The sequence below is a fragment of the Zosterops lateralis genome, assembly GCF_965231275.1.
Source record: "Zosterops lateralis genome assembly, chromosome: 6".
NCBI lineage: Eukaryota > Metazoa > Chordata > Aves > Passeriformes > Zosteropidae > Zosterops > Zosterops lateralis.
In genome coordinates, this window is record NC_139761.1 from 34,644,881 (window position 1) to 34,668,619 (window position 23,739).

Here is a 23,739-nt window from a genome sequence, read left to right on the forward strand (position 1 = left end):
AAAGTGTCCAAAAGGACATTCAGATTACATTTGACACATCCTGCAGAGGGGAGTAAGGCCACACCTTTTCCAAAGACAGTTCCAAAAGGATTTGCATCTAGGTATCACTGAGAGTTTTGAAACAACAATCTGCTGTTAATGTGCACTTTACTGCTCCATTCCTCTGATGAAGAGTTTCACAAGTCTGTTGCAACACCTATCAAAAGTGTCATTTCATTTGAAAAATTGAGTAGATGCTTCATCATTGAATTCTCTCAGCAGAAGGGTCCTGAATGTTGGCACAACGTCCTCTAACAGCAAATATTTAGCACACAGACGAATATAAAAAGACAAGCATTTCAGAAGAATTGACTGGAACATAAAACATTTCTATGCACATGCACAAATATACATGTAATAATACATGTAAGATGAGCTTTGCCACTTTGTAGCAGTTCAAGAAGATTCCGCTACAATATTTACTCACAGAGAAGCAGCACAGCTCTTTGCGAGGAAGAGTTCATCCAGTTTAAACTGAGAGCTTCCAGTGCAGAGGTCCAGCCTGCATGAAAGTATTGATAAACTAATCAGAAATTTAACCACAGCTAAACAAATGTTATTTGACCAATTATCAGCTGACACTCAGTACATGCCTTTATGCATTCCCTGGAAATGAAACACTAGAGTATTATTTAGCCCAAATTGGACTCATTGTTCTGAACAGCTCATATGCCTGTGGAGTCCCTTCCAAGCTAAAGAGCCTGAAGTCATGCAGGGGCTCCCTGAAGCAGCACTTATCTGGTCACACACATCTAGATGACAGCACTGTTGTTCTCATTAGGATGACAACTTCTGGTACTGACAAGTGACTCTTGAAATGTTATTCCTTGCTGAAGGAGTTTTGAATGTTAGAGACTGAAAAACAATGCAATATTCTCAGTAGAATAATCAGCTTTTTTTAATTGAAAATTCACATATACAGTCTGTGGTACTGTACACAAATGGATGCAAACAAAGTGCTTCATATAATACAATGCCTTTTGTACTGATCTCACTGTTACTTATATATACACCAGCTGAATTCTTCATTGCAAATGCTCCCATGTCTGTTCCTGACACTGGATTAAAAATTAAGACAGTCCAGCCTGAGACTTTCTTTTTCAGAGGCACCAGAGGAGGTTTGCTCAGTCATTCTGTCTTGAGACGGAGAGCCTCTCGCCGTTCTTTCTGAACCGTCCTGGAATCTTCCCACGGACTGGGTCCTCTGATGTTTTCCCAGTTATCCAAGTTAGATTTTTCCAGCTTCTGCAGACAAACAGCAAAAATAACAGGGTCACCTTGATGGATCCATGATTTGAAGTACATATGATGCCAAATTGATTTATTTTTTCACATGAAACTCAGTATCACCACTGGGTTGATGAACTTTCATCTACTCTGCATGGTATGTTCAACAAGAAGAAAAAAGACTAGTACTTATCCATATAGCTACATAAATGACTAAGATAGGCATTACTGCATCTGCTTGTCAGCAGGTAAGTAACATTTAAGGACAGGAAGCAACTGCAGCATCTGAGCAAGACTGAAGGTACCTTGTATTCACTTTTTCTCCTCTCATCTTGTTTTCCAGACCTGCAAGTCTGCCAAGTGCTGAAGTAGTAGGAGTGACAAGGAGTGGTATAGCTCAAACAGAAGGATTAGTAATTAGTGAAGTACCCTGTCAGCAAAAATACAAAGCATGCTGGAAAAGATTCATTATCTAGCACAAAGAGAGACAGCAATGGTGCACACCCCTTCAATCTATGTGGTTTTAATCTGAGAGAGGTATGCAATGCTTTCTGCTAACTAGTTTCCCATGGCTCCCAGCCACCACAGACAGACCTCTTCCTAAGTCATACATGAGATATGCTAACTGAGTGAACTGTCAGGTACTGAAAAACTAGATTTAATTACCTTCTTGCCTACTCCTACCATCCCCTCTCAGAACTACCAATGACTTAGAGGCAACAAAAAAGAAGAACAGGTGCTCTTCTGACCTCACCTACCACGTGCTGCACCACGTGCTGCAGCCAAAGAACACAAACACTTATTGCATCTTCACAGTCCTATTGGCAGAGGCATAGCTGTCCCTTCCCAGGACACAGACCTCAAGTCTCACATGCCAACTGTGGAACAGCACACTGGGCATGATGGGGAGACTGAGGAGAGGGTCTGCACCACTGCTAGAATCAGCTCTGTCCTAGATGCTACTAAACAGGGCAACACTGCATTCCAGTAATGAATGATACGTACTGCAGTGGAACTTAAACTTGATCTGTGATGAAGGCCTCATCTCAGCAAATGCTGTAAAAATACACCAGAAAATACTCAACCCTGCCCTGAGCCTGTGGCCTAATTTGTCTACTATCAATCATTCAAATAAATGGCAAACGCCCAGGGACTTGAAAAATAGTTGCAGAAAAATTCAACAGCTATAAAAGAATAGACCTGCTGCTATTAGTTCATGTTACATAAAAGTTGCAATTTAGGAAATTGCAATGAGTTTAGTCAGATATCAAAAGAAATTAGGCAACACTCTACAGAAGATACATGAAAGCACATGCACAAACACAGCAGACTTTCACAAGGTAGAAGCAACTGAAGTTTTTGTACAGTAGAGTTGGCATAAGTCTTTCTGAAGAATTGTCTTTACTACTTTATACATCTTATGCTTAGCTGGTACTTCATTTCAACCAGAAGGGATCTGAGCTGACATGGAAGAAGAGAGAAGGAGGAAAGGTACTCATCATGCCACACCACAGTAACTATCCCCTCTGATTGCAAATTTGGAATTTAACATCTGATTCTAATAGAAGCTTCAAGGAAACTACGCTTAAAATAACCTTGTGCTTTAACAGAAGAGATGTATGCTGATTTAATTCAACACAAAGATATAACACACTTGTGAGGATCTCAACTATTCCAAAGTTGTTTGTCTCCCAAAGCCTGAACATTAATCAGCTTTTTAAGTAAGTACAACAACACTTGTGGTATCTAAAGATAGGCTGCATCAAGTAGTCTATCAAAAGTGACGTGCATACTGAAGATCTTTACCAAAAGTTCATTTTAATTTGTTCCTGAAACTTCACAAAGGCTTTACAGAGAGGAGCTCTGTCAAAAACAGCATTTCAAAACTATAGTATCCAAACAAACCAGTATCAGAAAGTATCTTGGCAGTTTCCAATAGAAATCATAAAGGTACCTAGAAAACACACTGGGATACACTGACAGAATAGAACAACCAAGGGTTACGTGCAGTGAATGGCATTGCCTGAGATGACAAATAAGATCTATTGATCAATTAAAATATAAAGAAATAAAGGTTCTAATGCATGCATAGGAACATTATATTTTTTATTATCATTATATTTTTAGAGATCATCAACATTTTGTGTCATGTATAAACACTCTGTAGTATCTTAGTGCAATTCAAGAAGAAAGCACCTTCCTTACCACCATGGGACAGCATCTGCAAAAATTTAGTTTATGGGACAGTTATCAGTCATCAGAAGGCAGAATAATTTGACATTCCAACTTTCTGAACTGATGCTATCCAATTCTGGAATAAAAGAGCACTCCTGTTGCATGTGGATAAACCTAAGGACTATCACCACAGAAAGGGGATGTGAAAATCTGTTCTGCAATGCTTTCCTATTGAATAGCTCTTTTCATGTGTATCTGTGCTGGCTCTGGATGGGGTAGAGTTAAATGTTTTTATAGTAGCAAGTATAGGGATATGTTTCAGATTTGTGTTGAAAACAGTGTTAGTAACACAGGGATGTTTTCATTACTGCTGAGCAGCTCATACAGTGCCAAGGCTGTCTCCGTTTCTCACTCCACCCCACCTGCCAGTGAGCTGAGGGGAGAGGACACAGCTGGGGTAGGTGACCCCAAGTGACCACACAGATATCCCACACCATATGGCACTATGCTAAGCATGGAAAGCTGGGGGAAGAAGAAGGAACGCAGAGATTCAGAGAGATGGAGTTTGTCTTTCAGAGCAATCTTCAGATGTGATGGAGTCCTGCTCTCCTGGGCATGGCTGAACACCTGCTGCCCATGGGAATTGGTAAATTAATTCCTTGTTTTGTTTTGCTTACACCAGTACCTTATGCTTTAGCTGTTAAATTGTCTTAATCTCAATCTATGAGTTTGCTCACTTTTACCCTTCCAAATCTCTCTCCCATCCCATCATGGGGGAGTGAGTGAGCAGCTGTGTGGGACTTGGCTGCTGGGGTTACCAGGACAGTACCTCACATACAACTGAGTAAAACCCTACCCTCTCTGCGCGGTCACTGACACGAAAATTCTTACAACAGAATCATGCCAGAATAAATCGCTACATTAGATGTAGGCTAAAGACATGCACATAGCTACATTTTAAATTCATCTTAGTGATGAGAATAAGACCAGATTGACAGTCCTCTTAATTAGGTGCAGCACAAGCTGCAAAGTTACACAACTCCTTCAGACTGCCTGAACCGTACAGTGAGAATTCAGACAAGCAGCTAGTTCTGCTCTCAGATGAAGCTGAATTCAACATCTTTCATTCTATCTGGCTAGGTCTTCTTAATTTATTTTTTTTTTTTTTACATTTTAGCCACTTGGACTCTGCCTACCTAACTTCATGAAGACATCATATCACATGTTAAACTACTTCCAGCTTTTACTGAACTGAAATTCATATGAACTGGAAGGCTAAAAAACCAAAAGACTTCTTTTGCCCAATTCAAATGTACTAAACACTTAATCACTGGAGACTACAATGAAATGTAATCAGATCAGATCAGCAGCACTTTTCCTGCTTGTCTCAAATAGCCCAAAGGATATTGAAAATTAGCTGTTCAAAGTATGATCAGTATAGTCCATTAAATCTACTGATTCACTCCCTAAATCAGCTAAACTGCCTCTTAAGAGTACAGGACTGACAGAAGCTGTAAATTCAAGGGAAAAAATGCAGTTATTCAGACAGGCACAGTGAAAAAGAAAAATATGCTCAACTGTTTGCCACACTTGACTTTTAAGACTTGTTAAACAGTTTGACTGGTGCAAAGGTACCAAAAAGGACATTAAAAGATCTTCACTTCTTAATTGCAGGTTCAATGCCTGACTTAACTAGAAGTTATAAATCTCTGTCAGCATTAAAATAAAATGAAATTATAAAAAGAGTTTGAATTCTACTCTTGGAGCATAGTGTTCAATGCCACAATACACAAACTAAGTCTGCAGAAATTAATTTAGAGCTATTTAGTGTTCAGGCCGAGTGAATTCAAGGTGGCCGCTTGCAAAAAATGTTTGGCTTTAGTCTCAGTTTCTCACATGCGAAAGGAGGGATAAGAGAATCCTGTTTACTTTACATCTTGATGAAACAAATTGTGTGCTGAACACCACAGAAGGCAATAGCTCTGATATAGAGAAACAATTATTTCCCATCATTATAGCAAGAAAACCTATTTGCAGACAAAATATGAGCCAGGGAAAAATATCCACATGGCTGTAAGAGGCAGTGAAAGGATTAAACCAATTGAACAGTCTGTTTTTTAAAGGTATTCAAAAAGCTTGAAGAGACAAAAGGTATATTGAGGAGCTCTGTGATGATATATAGATGAAGAGGTACAGAATTACATCTAACACTGAAATCTGTTGTCTTGTGCATGACTGAAAATCTTAACTTTATTGTAGCACTGATAAGGCTTTAGTGGGTTTTTTAAATAACTCTTTCCCAGAGCCATCTTTCTGATATCTCATTTTCTTAATATAACTGGGTGTTACTTTGCCTAAGAAGTGACATAATTTAATATCTGCAATTAGTGATTTAATAATCTAGGATTTAATAGCCCATGATTAGTGATTGAATCCTCAGTTTAGAAAGAAGTATTTTTCCCAATTAAAGAATGTTTATTTTTTTTATTATATTAGTAAACAAGCAAGTTAGCAAGCAGCAAACTATGGCCAGAATAAGATTGCTTTTTGTTCATTAAGGGAAGAATTGCAGGGGGAGTGAAGAGGGACTGGCATGAAAGCATCCAGAAAGCTGCTTCTCCTTTTGGCTTTGCTGAAGACTGGCAAAAACCAATAAAGGCTTTGTTGCTTAATTCAGTGGGATCCAATAGCATTCAACTATGGCACAATTAATTAACCTACGGTGAACTGGTTTAAGAGACTCTTCCCCTATGTGTCATTTTCCCTTTAATTATGCCAATTCAACGATGTAGGGCTGTACTCCCACCAGAAGAAACAAAATGGTTTAGGAAAATAAATTCATACTGCTCATGAACAAATCCTATATAAGCATAGGACTATGCAAACATTTGAACTAGCTGAAGGAAACATTGGGTGGAGAGAGAAGAGAAATATCTTTGAGTGACTATGTCACAGAAAATGTGTATTAAGAAACTGCACCACCAGTTTCTCTGTGCAACCTTTTCCCCATACAAAGAGAACTTGCCTCCACCTCAGAGGTGTCACAGAGTTTAATTAATGTTCACAGAGTACTGTCATAGTTTTATGTGATGGTGTTATAGTGATACAAAGTGATCAGTAAATTAAACAATTACATCACTAAATTAAAACTACATGATTACACAGCTTTGATTGTTTAACATAAGATAAAATAACATGAGACAGACTTCCATCAGGAATTAGGCCTTGGCACGACTTCTTCCTAATTTACAAGCAGTTTTCCTTCTTAAAATTCAGAATCTCTTAAAAACCACAATATATCTCAGAGGATAATCCATTGCAATTTATGCATTACACCTGCAGATCATCCAAGATGGACCTCTCAGTCCAAAAGATCCACAAGCTTTATGACAAAGTCAAGAGAATGTGTGCAAGAGTAATTTACTTTCAGTGTATCTTTTCCTAAGCAAAAATGAAACTCAGAAATGTCCAACATAAATAATAGGATGAGTGCAATAGTACAACTTCAAGATCGAACATCCCAAATTCAGCAAATTCCACTTTTAATTAAGCATTTAAATACATTTAGGATAATTTTCATTTCTCTCATATAGAGAAGTTTTATCAAGCTATAGTTATTCTCCCCCAGAAAGAGAGGCGCTGCTTACTAAGATTTATCCCTAAATTCACTACTTGGGAGACCTAGCCAAGTCACCAGGACCAAGGAATTTCCCAAATCTGACTGCTTGGTCTTGCTAAGTTTGTATCATACTAAACTTTGTAAAGGGATGTCCTACTTACTGCAGCACAAGTCTCTAAAATAGGAGCAGCCAGGGACAGACTTTTGGGATGTTTGCAGCATCTTTTTCAACTAAGGTGAACTTGACTGAAGGGGATGTGTGATCTTTAACAGTGCAGGAGACCAGTAAAAGTAAAAAATGACAGTTCTGTTGCTCCTAAGAAGAGCATACAGATTTCTACAGCACATCCTTATCTGGAGACCAGAAAGCTCTCCTGACACCACAGAAATAAATGGTTTATTTCAAACAACTTCCTAAGACTACAAATACTTGGAAGTGTGGACAATTTTTTTACCTTCTGAATATAAAATCTGGCACAGTCTGTCCTTCTAAAAAAGATTAAAAGATACTCTAATAAAAAAAGGATGAGGTGTACCAGGATAAAAAAATATGAGACTCATGAGTCACACATGGTGTTTTTCCTTCTGAAGAGATATGAAAAACAAGGTTTCTTATGTGAGAGGGAAAAGCTGCAATGAATACCACAGCAAAGGACTAAACAACAAGAAATGATCAGTTATCACCATGAAACTACTAACAGAAGTGTGTGGGCATAAGAAACAACTAGAGAAGGTTTACAACAACAGTGTCAAATTAAACTTAAATCCAGGCCATTAAGTAACTACTTTAAAGTAACCACACTCCTTCAAATCAGCAGTCAACCTTACCAAGCTGTTGACCCTTCTGAATTGGTGGGCTTAATCTCCTGCCTCTCACATGCTCCCCCTCTACCCTGTCTCAGTTGGTTCAGGCAACATTCATATAGTTAGTGTAGATTAGGACTTCTGCTTCTCATCTACGCTTCCTGATTTTCCACTCACCTCTCTTCCAGAACTTGCTCATCAATTTATACGCCGAAACAGAATGTTTTTCTCTGTTGAGAAACTATGATTTGGGCTAAATATTAGCAGGGCAATTTTTAATCTTTCAGCCATAAATAGTTTTTCAGTAACATCAATGCCTATTGTTTAATTTGTGCTGTTGGGCAATTTCTCATAGGGAAAAAAATCCTCCTGTTTTTTTTCTGTGGCTAGCATCCCCTTTCTAACTGATGAGGACAGTAATAGGAGTGTTATTCCCATACTGTACTGCCAGTAACAGTAAAGCTACTTCTCAGCAATACTGCTGAATGTACAGTTCACAAATAATATGTGAATAACTTTACCTTCCATTCTATCAGAACCAACAGGTCTTCAAATCAAATCACAAAGACTTCTGTCTTAGAAAGATCAAGGCACCTTTTTTAATTTTTACAAGCATGAAGTATGAAATTTTAAAAGCTAGAGTCTGGGGTCTTTCTATAGCTGAATGGTATTTTGGTTTTGAACTGCATTGTGTTTGAAGACTATTTATGTTAGAGCTGTAAGCTGGCACAGAGAGACACACTGGCTCTCCAATGACTTGAGGGGAAGATGCTACAAACAAGATGAGTTATCACATATTGAATTACCAATACTATTTCCCTCAGCCTTTGAACTTCAGTGATGCCTCCCAGCCATTCCGGGGCAAATACCAAGTTTTACCAGACAGACAATGAAGTCAGGGGTTAAACTTGGGAACTTTGGGAACTTCTCCATTCAAATTTTAGAAATTTCATTATTTAGCTAAGAAGTGTGCAAACTCCACGGTCAGCCTCCACCAGAATCTTGCAAATCATTTCTCCCTTTGATCAGCAAGCATGTTAGGACAAGAAGTAACTCATTCTCTGACAGTAACTTCCTAAAGCAGAGTATATTTTATAATACAGTTTGAACATTAAATAATGATGGGCAACAATAATTTGAGAAACAAAGAATGTGCAAGAATTGTATAATATTTTTAAAGCATTTCACATTTAGACTTGATTGTGATGTGGACATCATCTGGAAGTACATTAGCAATCACAAAATATTCCAGATAAGTGTTTTTGAAATTGGCTGAAAACAGAGAAAAAAAGCTAAGAAAAACAAACAGGAGGATTTGCTTGCAAAAAGCCACTTTGCCTGGTTGCTGAGACAAGAACTTCCTTCAAAATTATCTGTTTTGCTGCACCATCTTCAGAAGGAGATGACAATGAGAGAAACATACACAGCCTCAGCTGTGTAGCTAAATACCCACACACTACACTAAAGTTACTATAGAGATATTTCATACCAAAGATCCAACAATTCAATTCCCCACTGGAGGCCCATTAGCATGGCAGAAGTGCTTAACATTTTCACCTAGCCAGCTGCACAAGTTCCCAGAGAACCATCATTCTCCGACTCAAATTTTCAGCAGCCACTTCTTCCAAGTCTTCCAAGCCCATTCTTAGAATGGCTATAAACCATCAGAGTCTAGTAGGTATTAAATAACATTTTGTTTGATTATTAATTGTTTTGGAAGCACATCTGATTCGAATACAAAGGACTTTTTTTCTAAAAAATACAGATATGTTTTTTGAATGTTGCTACTTTGCCAACATGGTTACTCATTATTTTATATCCTCATTATTTTATTCTTGGTTTGCTGCAACACCATCCTCTTACCTCTATCCTTGTCAGATTACTTATCAGACAGTTCTGATGCCCTTAGCATCTTTTATCAATCTTCCCTGCTTTATAACTAACTCATTTACTGTTTCCATAGCAATCCTTCACTTTTTATTGGGATATTTTTTCCTCTACTTTCAATTGCTATTGATTCCCACTGAATATCACATATTTAATTCAAACTTAAATTATTTTCTTCCATGAAAAAATGTTATTAAATTCTAAAGGAAGCTTTATTTGCTAGAAAAGCCCTTACAACAATTCTATATTTTGGGGTTGGATGTAACTGGCCAGATTTTTTTAGTGTTTATTAGACCAATAATTTCACTGAAGTACAGAAACCAAGTGCTAGATTAAGGAATACTATTTTGAGACTGCACTAAACATATGAAGAGGAATGTACTGTGATTGTTAAACAACCACAAGAATGGTTTTCACTCATCATATTAATCAGGTTTTTAATCTCCCTTTTTCAAACAGTATTTTGTCCTTTCAAGTAAAATACTCTAGGTTTTTGTCACAGGTCAAACACTTGACATTTTTTACAGTGTGTTCTACAAGGCCCAGCTCAGCAGCAGCACTACATTCAATTAGTACCAGCATCACTAGTGGACAGAGCTGTGATTTATTAGGCAAAGGGGAGCAGCAGGGACTAATTGGTCATATGAGGACACAAAAATGTGTGAGAGGAATACATAAACAATGGAGAGTGCTTGCAAAGGTAGCTTGCTCCTCTGGCATGTCCCAAGGCACAAGATAAATGCCATTATTAACAGATCTAAGATACAAAAAATGCAGTACGAATTACACATGTAAATTCTTCCTTCCTCAAAATAGTATCCTGACCAGAAACATTCCTGGATGAAATAAACTTTTTATAGTTTGAGAAGATATAATTTAGTAAATTAGAAGGTAAGAAATGTCTTTATGGTAATTTCCTCACAATAAGTTAGATCTGTGATTATAACCTTTTACATCACCACAACCACCACACATCAGAGACAAAATGCAGACTTCAACATGTTTGAAATTTTGGAAACGTCTGTATTTTTTGCAATATGCTCATAAGGGCACATATGTACACTTACAGAAGAAATTATGACATTCTAGAAGAATTCAGTATGTATTCAATATGTACATATCTGTAAAGAGAGTAAGATATTTTTAAAAGTCTTGGGGAGGGCCAAAGGACATTTGCATATATCAGGCAACCACGCTTCAAAAGAGCTGGCATGGTATCCCCAGTAACAGCTGCAGATATAATGCTTATAATATTGAGAATAAGGCTTTACATATCAAAATGGCAACTTTTTTTAACTGCCCTTGATCTCTTATTACACCATATTTAGTAACAGCCACCAGTGTAATCCTTCAATGTGACCTATATATTGAATTAGAAGGTGCTCCTAAGAGCTGTATTTTGGACAAGTCAAAAAATAAAGAAAGAAGAAAAACGTCCACCCAAACCCCTCTAGTCTAGAAAAGATGGGGTCCACAGAAAACTACACTCTTAAATGTCAGCTGTAATTGGATGATTCACTAGATTTTGTCATTAGAATACAGAGGTAAGAATGACTTAAAATTGTCACACATTTAGTGTGGAGCCTGCAGAGTATGTGCATGACTGCTGGTAGTTCCACAAGTTTCACTGAAGCAAGAAATTAGTATGTGCTTGCAAGTTGGTGCCCATAGTAAAATATATATTGATATTAGATTTCAAAACAATAATCCAAATCTATTTTCATTATGCAAATCCATTTTTTTGTTGTTGAACTGATCTGCCCTCTATCACACCCAAGCACTACTCTGGAAGAATTTCAGTCTGGGAACTCTCTACAGTTTAGATTAAAAAAAAATAAGATTGCTTCTGTCATTTCTGTCCATCGGAAAAGAGTCTCATTACCCAAGCTGGCTTGTAATATATTATTATGCCAGATGTATTTTATTAGCATTGATTTATCCATAAAGATAATGGAATTATGGTTATTTAAATATTATCCTTAACCGATTTACTCATCTTCTGAAGAAAAGGTAAGGTATATCTGAATACAGATCTGTTGATTTTGCGGTTAGATATTGAGTTTGAGATGTGGTTCTTTTTACTGCTTGTGGTTCTTTTTACTTTTTCTTCCACATAAATAAATCAGAGCAGCCTTACAGTATATTGAATGGAAACTGAGAGACAGTAATCCCAGAGGCAATCAGAACTTAATGGATTTGTAAGTTTTGAGTCTCCACTGGAATTTTCTATCTTGCTATTCCCTGCACCAGAAATCACAATTCTTTATAGTGAGGAGAGCCCAAAACTATTTGCAATAATGGTAAAAACTAGAAAATGTTTTGTGAAATTAGGCCTGTGAAAATACAAAAGGTAAGTTTTATTTTTATTTCAGACAAATCACAAAGGAGTAATAGAATAGTAAAATTTTATTATCAAGATCATGCACTGCCATTTGGACACCTAAGTATGAGAGCACTGAGTGCAACTGAGATCTTCAAAGGCTTGTGATGGAAATGTGGTATGGGAAGAAAACAAAAATCTCTTTTCAGCATAAAGGCCACAGGCATAGATGAAGTGTTAGTTGGACATTTGATTCAATTAATTTTAAAACATCAGGAATAATCTAAAATAGCTTTATTCTTCGTTCCAGGTCACAAGGAGTTTTTTTCCAATTTTTTTAACATGGCTTTTTGTAGGCCTGAAAATTTATGAGACTCTGGATACTGAACTGGTCAAAACAGACATTTTAGAGCTCAGTAATATTTGAAGAAAATGCAATGTTGAGGGAAGAGTGAACTATTTCTCTAAAAAATTTCTGAAACCACGTCAAAGGAATGGCAGTTGCTTCAAAGAGACACATAAATTTCAGAAGCAGGAAGTAACATAAAGTACATCATGCACATTGTTCTGTAATTTGGTCTAAAGATCATCTAAACTCATGCAGTAGAAGTGCTCACGTAAATTCATACACACTTCCTCTAAGGCCAACATCAGCTCTACATTTATAAACTAGGTTAACCACAGAAATGGTGAATTTATTTGTACCACTGTACTTGACGCCTGGAAATCAAAGTAAAGCTGTGTTCAGAAAGAAGCACTATGTGTTCAAAAACCTTTCTTTACATAAAACCTTGTTTTTATTGGACATCAGTGAGTCAAAGGCAGATGGTTGATCTAATTTTAGTTAGGGACAGATACGACCCACCAGCGGCCAGGGTAATCAAGGGTAGTCAAGGTTATGGGCCCCAGGCAACAAATTTATTTTACCTCATATTCAGATTCCAGCGTCACAGTGTTCTTTTTTAATTTTTCTTTCAAAGCTGGATCAACCTGAAAGACAAACAAAAATACAGCAAAAATGTTTGCTTTTAAGAATATTTGTTTAAAGAAATCTTAACCTCAAATAAACTGAATATTGGTACATGCAAACCCTCCTCTCCTCTAAAAGCATTTATGTGCCATTTGTTCCAATACCAGGATGATGAACACAGCACAAGAATAGGGCTGAAAAGAAACAGCTCAACTGCCAAATTGTTGAACTCCAAAGGAAAACACATTTTTAACTACAGCCCTGCACTTGCATTAATTTAGATACTTAAATCTGTACCTATTTAGTTTAAAACTGTTGAACTAAACAAAGCTTAAATAAATAAAATGAGCACAAGAAAGATAAAATTTGGATTGTGTAAGATATTATACTTCTGAATGTTGAGTTCAGTGAGTAGGTATACAACATATCCTGGTTTTCAAAGTCTAAGCATGAGTTGAATTTACAATTTTCTGATGAACACACGGCACTTTCCTAGTTTTGATTCTGTACTGACAGTGCTGCTGTTTTCTGCCACCTTTCAGAGATGCTTACTGAAAGAACAAATCTGAGAACAGACATGTCAATGAACCACGGCAGACACATTTCATGTTATTAACTTCTGAGCTCGGAAGAAGTGATGATCTTCCCTCCCTTTGCTAAATAACATCTGTCTCCCACAGGTCTAAGAGCAGAAGCTAAGGGGAAAAAAATAATTAGCACTCTTCACCCTTAGAGAAAGCATTTTACCTTCTTCTCAAACAGCCACATACACAGTATTCAGATACAGTCTTTAGAACCTAATTAAAATATGAAATAAATCTACCATGAGAGAACAATCTCATTTTTAGAGATTAAAAACCAAAAGAGATGCGTAAGAAGACTGGTAATTCTTGTGTGGTTCTACATCCCTAATGTACTAGTCCAACCTCAACTAATTCAATGAAGACAAGTTGTTACTCCTAATTTGCTGCTTCTTGGTCTGAATGAAAAGGGCTCAGTAACCTTCCTCACAACCAACGTCAACCATCTACAAGTAATCTAGAAAACAAAAAGAAGGGCATACACATAACAGAATTAGTCTGGCCAATGAGAAGATCCACCTTCAGACTCTCCCCTAACATGAGCTCCTACTCATCAGAGGTACTTAAAATACACATCTACTATGTGTATTGATGGGAATTGTTCTGGAGAATTTCCCTAAGCCATAATGTTCCCCTTGATTACAGACACTTCTAGTTACATGCAGCCTGTGAGACCTCAATTCCTAAGGACGGATGCTCAGACAGGCAAGTCTAACACCATCTGTGCATGGCCAGAGGTTTGATTTCCCCACTCCATCAGTGATCTGGCCATAGAAATACACACATTTGCAACCTCCAGACTCAGTACACTTGGGACCTAAGCCAAAATATCTAAAATGGTTAATGTTTGTACTGGATACAGCTCCCACCTTCTTGGTAATTTAAAAAAAAAAAAATCGTTAAACAAGATAGTGTCTCTGCACTGGCCCTCTACATCAAATAAAAAATGAAATGCTCTATCTCTGTCTTGGCATTCAAGGCCTCTGTAGAACTTCCCCTCATTAAAGATGGATTGCATCTCTCCTGTGACCACAACCTCCAACAACAGCCATGCTTCATTAGAACAACGATCCCATCCATCACATGCGCAGAAATGCAAAGTCTTTGGGCAGCCAGACAGGCTTTGAAGTTTGCTTTCACAGAGAGAAGAGTGATCATGGACCTCACTGTATTCAGAACTAAATGGAAACACTATTTGTTATGCCTTGTGCTCTCACAATACACATATGGACAAGGGGAAATAAAAGCTCCACTAAGTAAGGCAGCAACAGTTTTATTTCACCCTATATTTTCCCTTCATTTAATAATAAGGCAAAGTATCACTGTTGAAACATCATTTTTACCTAATTAACCACATCCAGAATTTAACTTACAAAAATAGTTCAATATACCCATTATCAAGTTTTATTTAATCAATTTTTAGTGTGTTTGTTTAATGTGTGGTGTTTGCATGGCCACATTTGTGTAAGGCAAAGGCAATTAATGAGTTAAATTACTGCTGCTTCTCCTTTCCAGCCCTTTTTGTCTTCAGACTTTCTCCTGTCTTCACTCCCCTCTGCCTGCACAAAGACAGCTAAAACTGAGACACAGCATTCCAGCTTGAAGCTATAGCTTTAATATTAATAAAAAAATCCAGAAATGAAGGAGCCTAGTTGAAATTTCTTTTTAAAAAATACCCTGTAAATGCAAAATTAACAGAGTGCTGCTTCTTAGGAAGCAGAAATTTTATTTGGCTAATTAACTTATCCAAAAAGACTAGTTAAACCCTTTTGAGGGCAAGCTACAAATCTTAAGTTCACTCTGCCAAACCCACTCTTTTGCCCCAAGTTCTACAAAAAAAAAAAAAAGTTAAAAAAAGAGAAGCAAGTATGTATTTCCTCTTCTCTTTATCTGTTTTGTTCCCTACATACATACTTACTCCCACAGAATAATTTAAACACACTCGAGCCTGCACAGTAGTTCAGTCACCTTCACCTTCTAATGCCTTGACTGCAAATCCCAGCTTTTCAGCTACCAAATGAGATGGATAGATTACAAATTGTTTTAGGAACCCATACAGAAGTTAAGAAAAAGTGTATTATTAAGTTTTGTTTCCACTGTGTTTGTATGATGCTGGGCTATCTTTGACACATCACAAGAACCACCAAAAAAAGAGAAAAACAGAATGATGTTATTTTCATTCTGAAAAAGCAGATAAACATCAGTATGAGCCACAATCACAGATCATAACCAGGGAACACTTCAAATGGGGGCAGAGCCAGGACAGTGCCCATGCCAAAGCAGTAGCTCCGTTGCGTTACACATCTGCCACAAGATCCAAATACAAGCATACATTTTGCTTCCATGATGACTGCTATGCCAACACATACTGCCAAATAAGCTACAAGTATTTAGCTATGCACTGGCAAACAGATCTTCAGCTAAATTATGGATACAAATCTTTATTAGTAAATACGATGATGGCAGCAGATGAAGCCCAAATGCCATAACAGCCTGACAATGCCCTCTCCATCATTATTTAGGAGGCAGGAAGGAACAGAAAAGATATGCCTTTACACTAAAGGACTCTTCTTGTTCAACAAAATCTCAGCTGTTCCTTTAAGATCCATTTAAATACAAACTCTGTCTCTAAATGTAGAATTTAAAGATGTGTGCATGTATAATTACAACATAACTTCACATTAAATTCTTACTGAAAGACTACTGAAATACTTGATACAAGTATTTAGACAATCTTCACGAGATGCTGTCTGCATCTGAAGGCTTTGAAACCAATACTATAAATACAATTTTTAAAGCCTTTACTTCTTCTCTTTTTCTGGGATGGGCTTTTTTTTCCTTTTTAGCACTTGCAGCAAAAATGAATAAAACATTCTCTATATTTTGCATTATACAGGCTTATCTCATATTACATCAACTGAAAGGGCAAGGGCAAGTGCAATATAAAAAAAAAAATCTCAGAAAAGGTTTAAGAATCCAGGTTTCAAATTAGAATTTTGTCCCATTTCACACTCCCACCATTCCTTCAGAATTACCTCTTCTTAACTTCAAAAGATTCCCAAAGAAACACATTTTTAAAAGATTCCTAACAGCTAAAAGTAATAGAGGTTAAGCACAGAAACATTCTTAGAAATCTTAGTAGGCAGCTACTTGAGGCTGTAAGTAAGTAAAACCCTTTTTAGAATTAGGCTGACGCTTCTCATTTCAAGGCTGACATTTCAGTTTTTCAATTAGAACCTGGACAGCATTTCTAGGTGTTAAAAATGTTAAACACCTTGGGGTGCAGACAAGAGGCATCATTACATAGCAAAGCAGGAATAACTGGGGCTTGCAGCCCCTGTCAAACCGGGGACTCCTGCAGTGCCCTGTGAAAAAAACGTACACTCATCTCAGTAAAGTGGATTTTTTGTTTTTGACACAAGTATTTCTCATCAGTTATAAACCTAAAAATGCTGCTACTTAAAAAATTCTACAGGTAACAATTTTATATTGATACTCATTGACCACTGCTCATTTTGGCTCAGAAACAAATAATACGGGTAGACAGTCACAGAAATTTGTGAATGTCACTAACTTTAGCTCCAAGATAAGGAAAGGATAAACCTTCCACAAGGGAACCCAAAGAATATCATCACTACCCCCTTTTGAAGTTTAGAGGCATGGAACACCTCTCCCCATGGGGACAGGCTAAGATCACTAGGTTTGTTCATTCTGGAGAAGAGAAGGCTTTGAGGAAACCTGATTGTGGCCTTTCAGTAAGGGGGGCTTACAAGAAAGACAAACTTTTTAGCAAAGTGTGTAGCAACAAGACAAGGGCTGACAGTTTTAAGACAAAAGAGGGTAGATTTAGACCAGGTATAAGAAAGAAGTTTGTTATAATGAGCGTGGTGAGACACTAGCCCAGGTTGCCCAGAGAGGTGGTAAATGTCCCATCCCTAGGAGCATTTAAGGTCAAGCTGATGGGGCTCTAAGCAATCTGATTTACTTCAAGATGTCTCTGCTCCTTGCAGGACTGTTGGACTAAAAGACCTTTGAAAGTCTCTTCCAACCCAAATTATTATACGATTCTGTAAAACACAGGACTACAAAGCAGAATAGCAGTGTTGCTCCTGTTCAGCATTCAGAGAGGACCACCAAGTTGACTCACATTCCCATTTTTAGGGTAACATCCCTCTTGTCCACAGAACACATATGCCTGGATCTGTAATTCAAATAGCCCATTTTCACAAGCAGTCTTTCTATGCTATAAATGTTACCATTTATTTGTCCATGTACTGTTTGTGGCCATGGGCTTCAGAGCAAACTAAGACTTGAATATATTACATTTTCTAAAATGATGGGTTCAGTTACTACCCAAGGAAACTGTCAGGAGACAGCCACGTCATGAAAAGAGGATTGTGCTTTTAACAGCCTCCTCTCACACAAGTCAGTGCAGTACATTGGATACTTGTGTCCTGGCATGTACTCACCAAATATTTATATGCCAAAGTTTTACAGAACTTTCCCTCTAGCAAGCATTTCCAGAAAACAGTAGAAGATATTTCTACTCTAAAACTAGTTTGTTACTTTTACTAAAACCTGAGTTTCTGTTCCTACCCTGTCCTCCACAAAATAATATCCCATTGAAAAAGATTTCAGCTTTGGAAATGGGAGAAGACAGTGGCCTGAATTTGATGAACATGAATTAGGATTCAGATTTTTATTTTTCCATCTGCCTCTCCCAGCATAAATAGATGGGACACAATTTTCCTGCAGTATCCACAACACAAAGAGTCCACAAAATGACTGTTCATATGAAATTTTTAAATTTGTTCTCCCCACCCATTTTTTAAACTTCAAAGTAAACCAGAATCATCAATTCCAGCTCTCCCACAGCGTATCTTCTTTGAAAACATTTATCATATGCCTACCTCCTCTAAATGGAAAATCAGCAATCTTGAGTGGATCAGTCAACTTTAATCTTCCTTGAGAAGACTCCCATAAATTGCTACAGAAGTCTGTGTCATAAATATTCTAAGTTGTGGTTTATGAGCAGAGTGAGAAGCTGTAGACAGGAGAGGATAAATCCCAGGACTCAGGAAATGCAGTGTAATCTACAGCCAAGCTGAGTGCTGTTCTACTTAAGAAATTAAAGGAACAAAGCTTGTAGAGGTTGTAAGGTACAACGAGGGTTGTACTCATGCCAAGCTCTTTGGCATACAGTCTTAGGTAACAGAGAAGGGCAAGGCAAAACATACTGTTTTTGTGCAACTTCATTCACAACTATCCTTCAACTATATTACCTAAATACATTTAAAAAAACACTTACATAGGGCTACTTTCTTCCCTGTGCGGGTAGTAAGGCACTGGAACAGGTTGCCAGAGAAGCTGTGGATGCCCCAGCCCTGTAATTGCTTGAAGCCAGGTTGGATGGAGCTTTGAGAAACCTGGTCTAGTGGAAGGCACCCCTATCCATGGAAGGGGGCTGAAACTAGGGGATCTTTAAGGTCTCTTCCAACCCAAACAACTCCATGACTCTGTGATTTTATACTGCATAGGGTATGATGCAAGGATATCAACTGGATGGGAACATTTCTGAACAGTGGGGAGACAGCTGAGACTGTCTAGATGGAAACCCCGGCTTTGTGTCCTTTGACTTTTTCCTATGATATGCATAGAATACAGACAGTTAAACAAAAAAAATCCATCTCATCCAGCCTCTGACAGAAATCAATGCAGACATTTCCAAAGGAGCAATATAAATTGTTGTTACAGCAGCAGTTCCCAGAGTTACAGTACACAGTGCACCAGTGATCTCTCAAAATCCAAACCTTGTACTTGCTTCCAGATTGATCAAAAAAAGACCGACAGTCCCAAACTTTGGATCAGACTTTTTCATGTGATAATGTCATGGGAAATGCAATTAAAGGTTAGTATGATGGCCAAAGTATCCCATACTTCAGCAAACATTTAGGCATATCTAGATTTCTCACATATAAGGTCAACAAAACTAACAAGGATTCTAGAATTTTCAGTTCTGAAGAGAAAGTACTCATCATTTAATTAATTTTGGTATGCTTTCACATCCAGTTTGATTTTCAGTTGCACATTTATTTATATGATTTATACCAAATTAGTGCTGTAAACCTTGGCTCTGAGTATGCTAGCATAAATTTAATTTCACAGTAAAATTCAGTACAAAAAATGTTCCTTTTGGTATTAAAAAAAGGTGTAAATTTGTGATGCCAGTATTTAGGAAAAAAACCCACCCTTTTTGCCTCTAAATAGAATATATGTAACAGCTAGAAACAACCTAAAATGCAACTTTGGATGCAACTCCAGCAGAGTCAATTTTTTTTTGGTCATATTCTTTGAAGATTCCTTTTTTAATATTCTGTACCTACTATGCAAGTTCAAGCTGGAAAACTAGAGTAAATATAGTTTATAGGGTTTTTTTTACCCCTTATGGCTTCCTCTAGTCATATCCTACCTTTGACCAGAATCAACCTCTCTGCGGTAACTCTGAAAAACATGAAGGTCACTTAAGTTTCTGTTCAAAGCAAGCAGCTTCAAGAGAGAAATCACGAATTGGCAGCTGAAGGCAGCTTGGAAGCATCACCTCCTCTGAATCTTTTCAGTGCTGTACTATCAGACAGAAGAGGATTGGGGAGGGTGTCCTTGTTAGTTCTGTACATCAGCAGGAATACCTGTGTCCAGGTGCTCACTGGCTGTTCAGTTCAGCTCAGCTGTAAACTGTTTCTGGCAGCAGCTCACTTGAACCAAAGTGAAACCAAAGGCACCACACAATATCCAAACCACTATTTTTCGCTTAGTGTGTCAGTTCAGAAACACAAAGGAAGTAATTTAAAGGGAAAAGTCTATCCCATAGGAGACAAAACCTTCCATAAAAACGTTGAAGCTTCAATAAAATAACACCAGAAATGCTCAAAAAACCCCAGCTCCCAAAAAACTCCAAACAATCAACCTTCTCACGTAGGAACAGAGATAGTCTGATCCTTCAAATATAATATAAAAAACATAACACAGTTAAAATAATGCACAAGCACATTAACAGATTAAGAATGCTTCTCCTAACCAGAGTTAAACATCTATAAATATATATGCAATTTTTTCCCTCTTTAAGGGTGTAAGTTAATGCCTAAGCCCTATCTTGAGCCATGTGGAAATATGCCTGCTACCCCCATACAAACAACTATAGTTCCCAGAAATCAACAGCAAGAAAATATACATTAACATTTTTTTCTCACTGAAAATAATCAAGAATATAAAACTAAACCAAATAGTCCGCAGTTTTAAACATTAAAATGGTTTGAATTATGATTTAAAATATCATTTTGATTTACATATCTGGTTTTTACAGAAATTTATAGAGTAATGAAACAAATGCTGACTTTTCAATGTCTTTTTGAACAGAAACAATTTTTGGAATCCAGTGTGAACTTATCAAAATTGTTTTCAGTGCTCTGAAAAGGAATTTTTCCAAATAAATTACCACCAAATTCTAATAAATGCCATCTTAAAATCTGCATGCGTTGAAGGAATTAACACTTCTTATTCTACAGTTCTCATTGCATTTAAGGGAAAATACTTTGCACACTGACATCTAGTGAAGTTTTATACTAAGAAGAAAGATCATATTCTAATACTTTGTACTTCCAAAAGGTTTTAATTTCCTAAATCACGAACACTTTAAATTACTAGAATTTGCAACATGCTTGTACATCACACACTATTTTCTTTTGAAATATATTTTACCACAATTTTTCATAAATAACATGTTTACCTGTCAAAGGATCAGACATTCTGATGGGTATATTAGAGAAGGTTACAACAGTAAACTAGTGTAATTAAGTTTAAAACATGAACAGCAAAGCGTTTTCCTTTTAAGGGCTTAACATCCAACATTAACGAAACAATTTTGCTAAAATTTACGAATGCAAAATATTTCAATTCATACATTTTAGATATTACTAAGACAAGTAGTCTCTCTTCTCTAAGCAGTATCCAAAAAGCCTGTATTCCTACAGCCTCACTGTAATCAAAGAAGAAAGAAAGGTTCTTCTGGGAATACCTAATTAGCCTCCTGCCCTGAATCATCCCAGAGCTTCGGCTTGGTAGGCTGCACAGACAGCACACAGAGTCTCTGAGGCTGCAGAAATGGAGGGACAGTGTGTGAATTCCCAGAGCTGCCCATCTACTCACATAGGGAACAAGATACAACCTCAGATACCGTCTACCCCCCTGGAGCTGTGCTCCAGAGAGGCAAGACATGATGCTCTACCAGCTACAACAATAATTTCAGAACTCACTAAGGTTCTAAAGGGCACGTTCCATTTTTATGCCTCATCAAAGAAAAGGCAGTTAAGCACTGCCTGACATAACATACAGGAGGTTCAGTGCTGACTCTGGGGAAATGCAGCATCTATTGAATGACAAGCAAACCAATAAATACTTTCTGCAGTGACAGATACTTAAAAAGAGACAGATAATGCATTCTTTAATTAGTTGGTTTTACTCTAGATACGAGTTTAGGCTCTGCTTGTTTAGGCTGCCATAGAGCTGAAGTTTGCAACAGCACCATTTGGCTTCAAATGAGGCTTCAAGCCTCAAAACACAAAGGAGAAGAGAGGGAAGGTCCCTTTAGACAGAAATTGCACTTAACATGGAAACGTGCCTTGGCAAAAGGTTTTCAACATTTTCTTTGTAAAAATGATAGCAATCTAGAAGACCAGAAAATCCAAGGGACTGGGATCTGCTGACATCATGGCTCTTGGCTTCTCAAGATCAGACTGGAAAACTAGAGGTTTTCTGGTGCTTGAGGGAGGTGTTGGGAAAAACAGCTAGGTATTAAATTATGTTTTGGCTAAAAGCTGCCTGAAGCTAAGTTACACACTTGTAATCACTTCAATTGCAAGGCAAAAATACCAGTAATTAATTTTGGCAATGTGACAGGATTTAAATAAACCAAACAGAATTCTTGGTAGTATATAAAATGTAAATATCTGAAAGCTATCAACATTTTATGTATTGAAATTAGTTCCACTTGCAATAGCATTGGAATGAGTTCCTCCAGTTAATAACCTTATCTTTATCTGAATCTAATCTTGACAACAGAATCACCATCAAGTAAAAAATGGAAAAATTGCTTCTGTTTTAAAAAAAGAACTCTTAATACTTGCACTCTATATTGTATTTTATCACAGAGAGGCTCAACAATGTGAGGTAATATCTTAACTCCAAGTCATCCTACAGTGCTGTAAGCTGTCTGTGGTGACAATAAGCACTGGGTCTAAGCAGATCCAACCACTGGAAACCATTCAAAAATATACACACAGTGTCAGCTTCAGAATGTGGCAACAAAAATCTTACTGAATCCCAGAGCTTTTGCCTTTTACAGAAAAAATGGTGGTTTATATGCTAAACTGAAAGAATGTCTGAAAAAAGGAAACATACATCTCTGTCCGGTATCATAGCAAATTCAGCAGACAGCTCTTCACAGACAATGTAGAGAAGTCATCTGAGTTCAAGTAAAATGGATTAACTTTTGCTGAAATCAATGCAAAAACATGAACCAAACACTAGCAGATGAACCTCAAAATCTTCAAGAGTAACATGGATAGAGAGCTCATTTCCATACAACCCTTCTGAACTGAACTGAACTGAGAGAAAACATCTGAACATCTGGTACCACCACAGTACTGGGTGTATGAAAAGCTCTTGCTATCCTTTCATTTTTGTGCCACATGGCAGGACTGAAATTACTACCTTGGATAGCTCTGAACCCTGGTCAAAAAATGAAACAAGTTCCATATTCCAGTTGCAAATAGAAACAAAGTCACTGTTTAGCCATCAACAAGGAGCTAATCCCCCCGACTAAATACACAATTCCAAACCCCTCCCACTAAGCAGGCCCTACCTAAAAGTAAGGTCTACTTTAATTTAATAAAACATGCTTAATTATGTAAAGGTAACTGAATGACAAAGCCTTTTTTTTTTCCCCACCTATAAGCAATCCTAAATGTATGCCTCTCACATTCTCTACAGCACCAAACAACATCTCAGTGTGTTATTTTCTTAGTTTTTGGAAGGACCTAGGGCCAAACTCAGTAATGTGTTT

General features: G+C 37.3%; 1 protein-coding gene across 1 annotated transcript in view; it reads right to left on the reverse strand.

Annotated features, from left to right (window-relative positions):
* Positions 1-912: 912 nt before the first annotated feature.
* The window catches only part of COX16 (cytochrome c oxidase assembly factor COX16), a 42,801-nt gene continuing 19,974 nt past the window's right edge, over positions 913-23,739 (reverse strand). Inside the window, exons 3-4 of the mRNA XM_083862584.1 lie at positions 12,999-13,061; positions 913-1,284 (exon numbers count right to left, since the gene is read on the reverse strand). Coding sequence (XP_083718710.1) covers positions 1,168-1,284; positions 12,999-13,061 — 180 coding nt within the window. The 3' untranslated portion in view covers positions 913-1,167. The remainder of the gene's footprint in view (positions 1,285-12,998; positions 13,062-23,739) is intronic.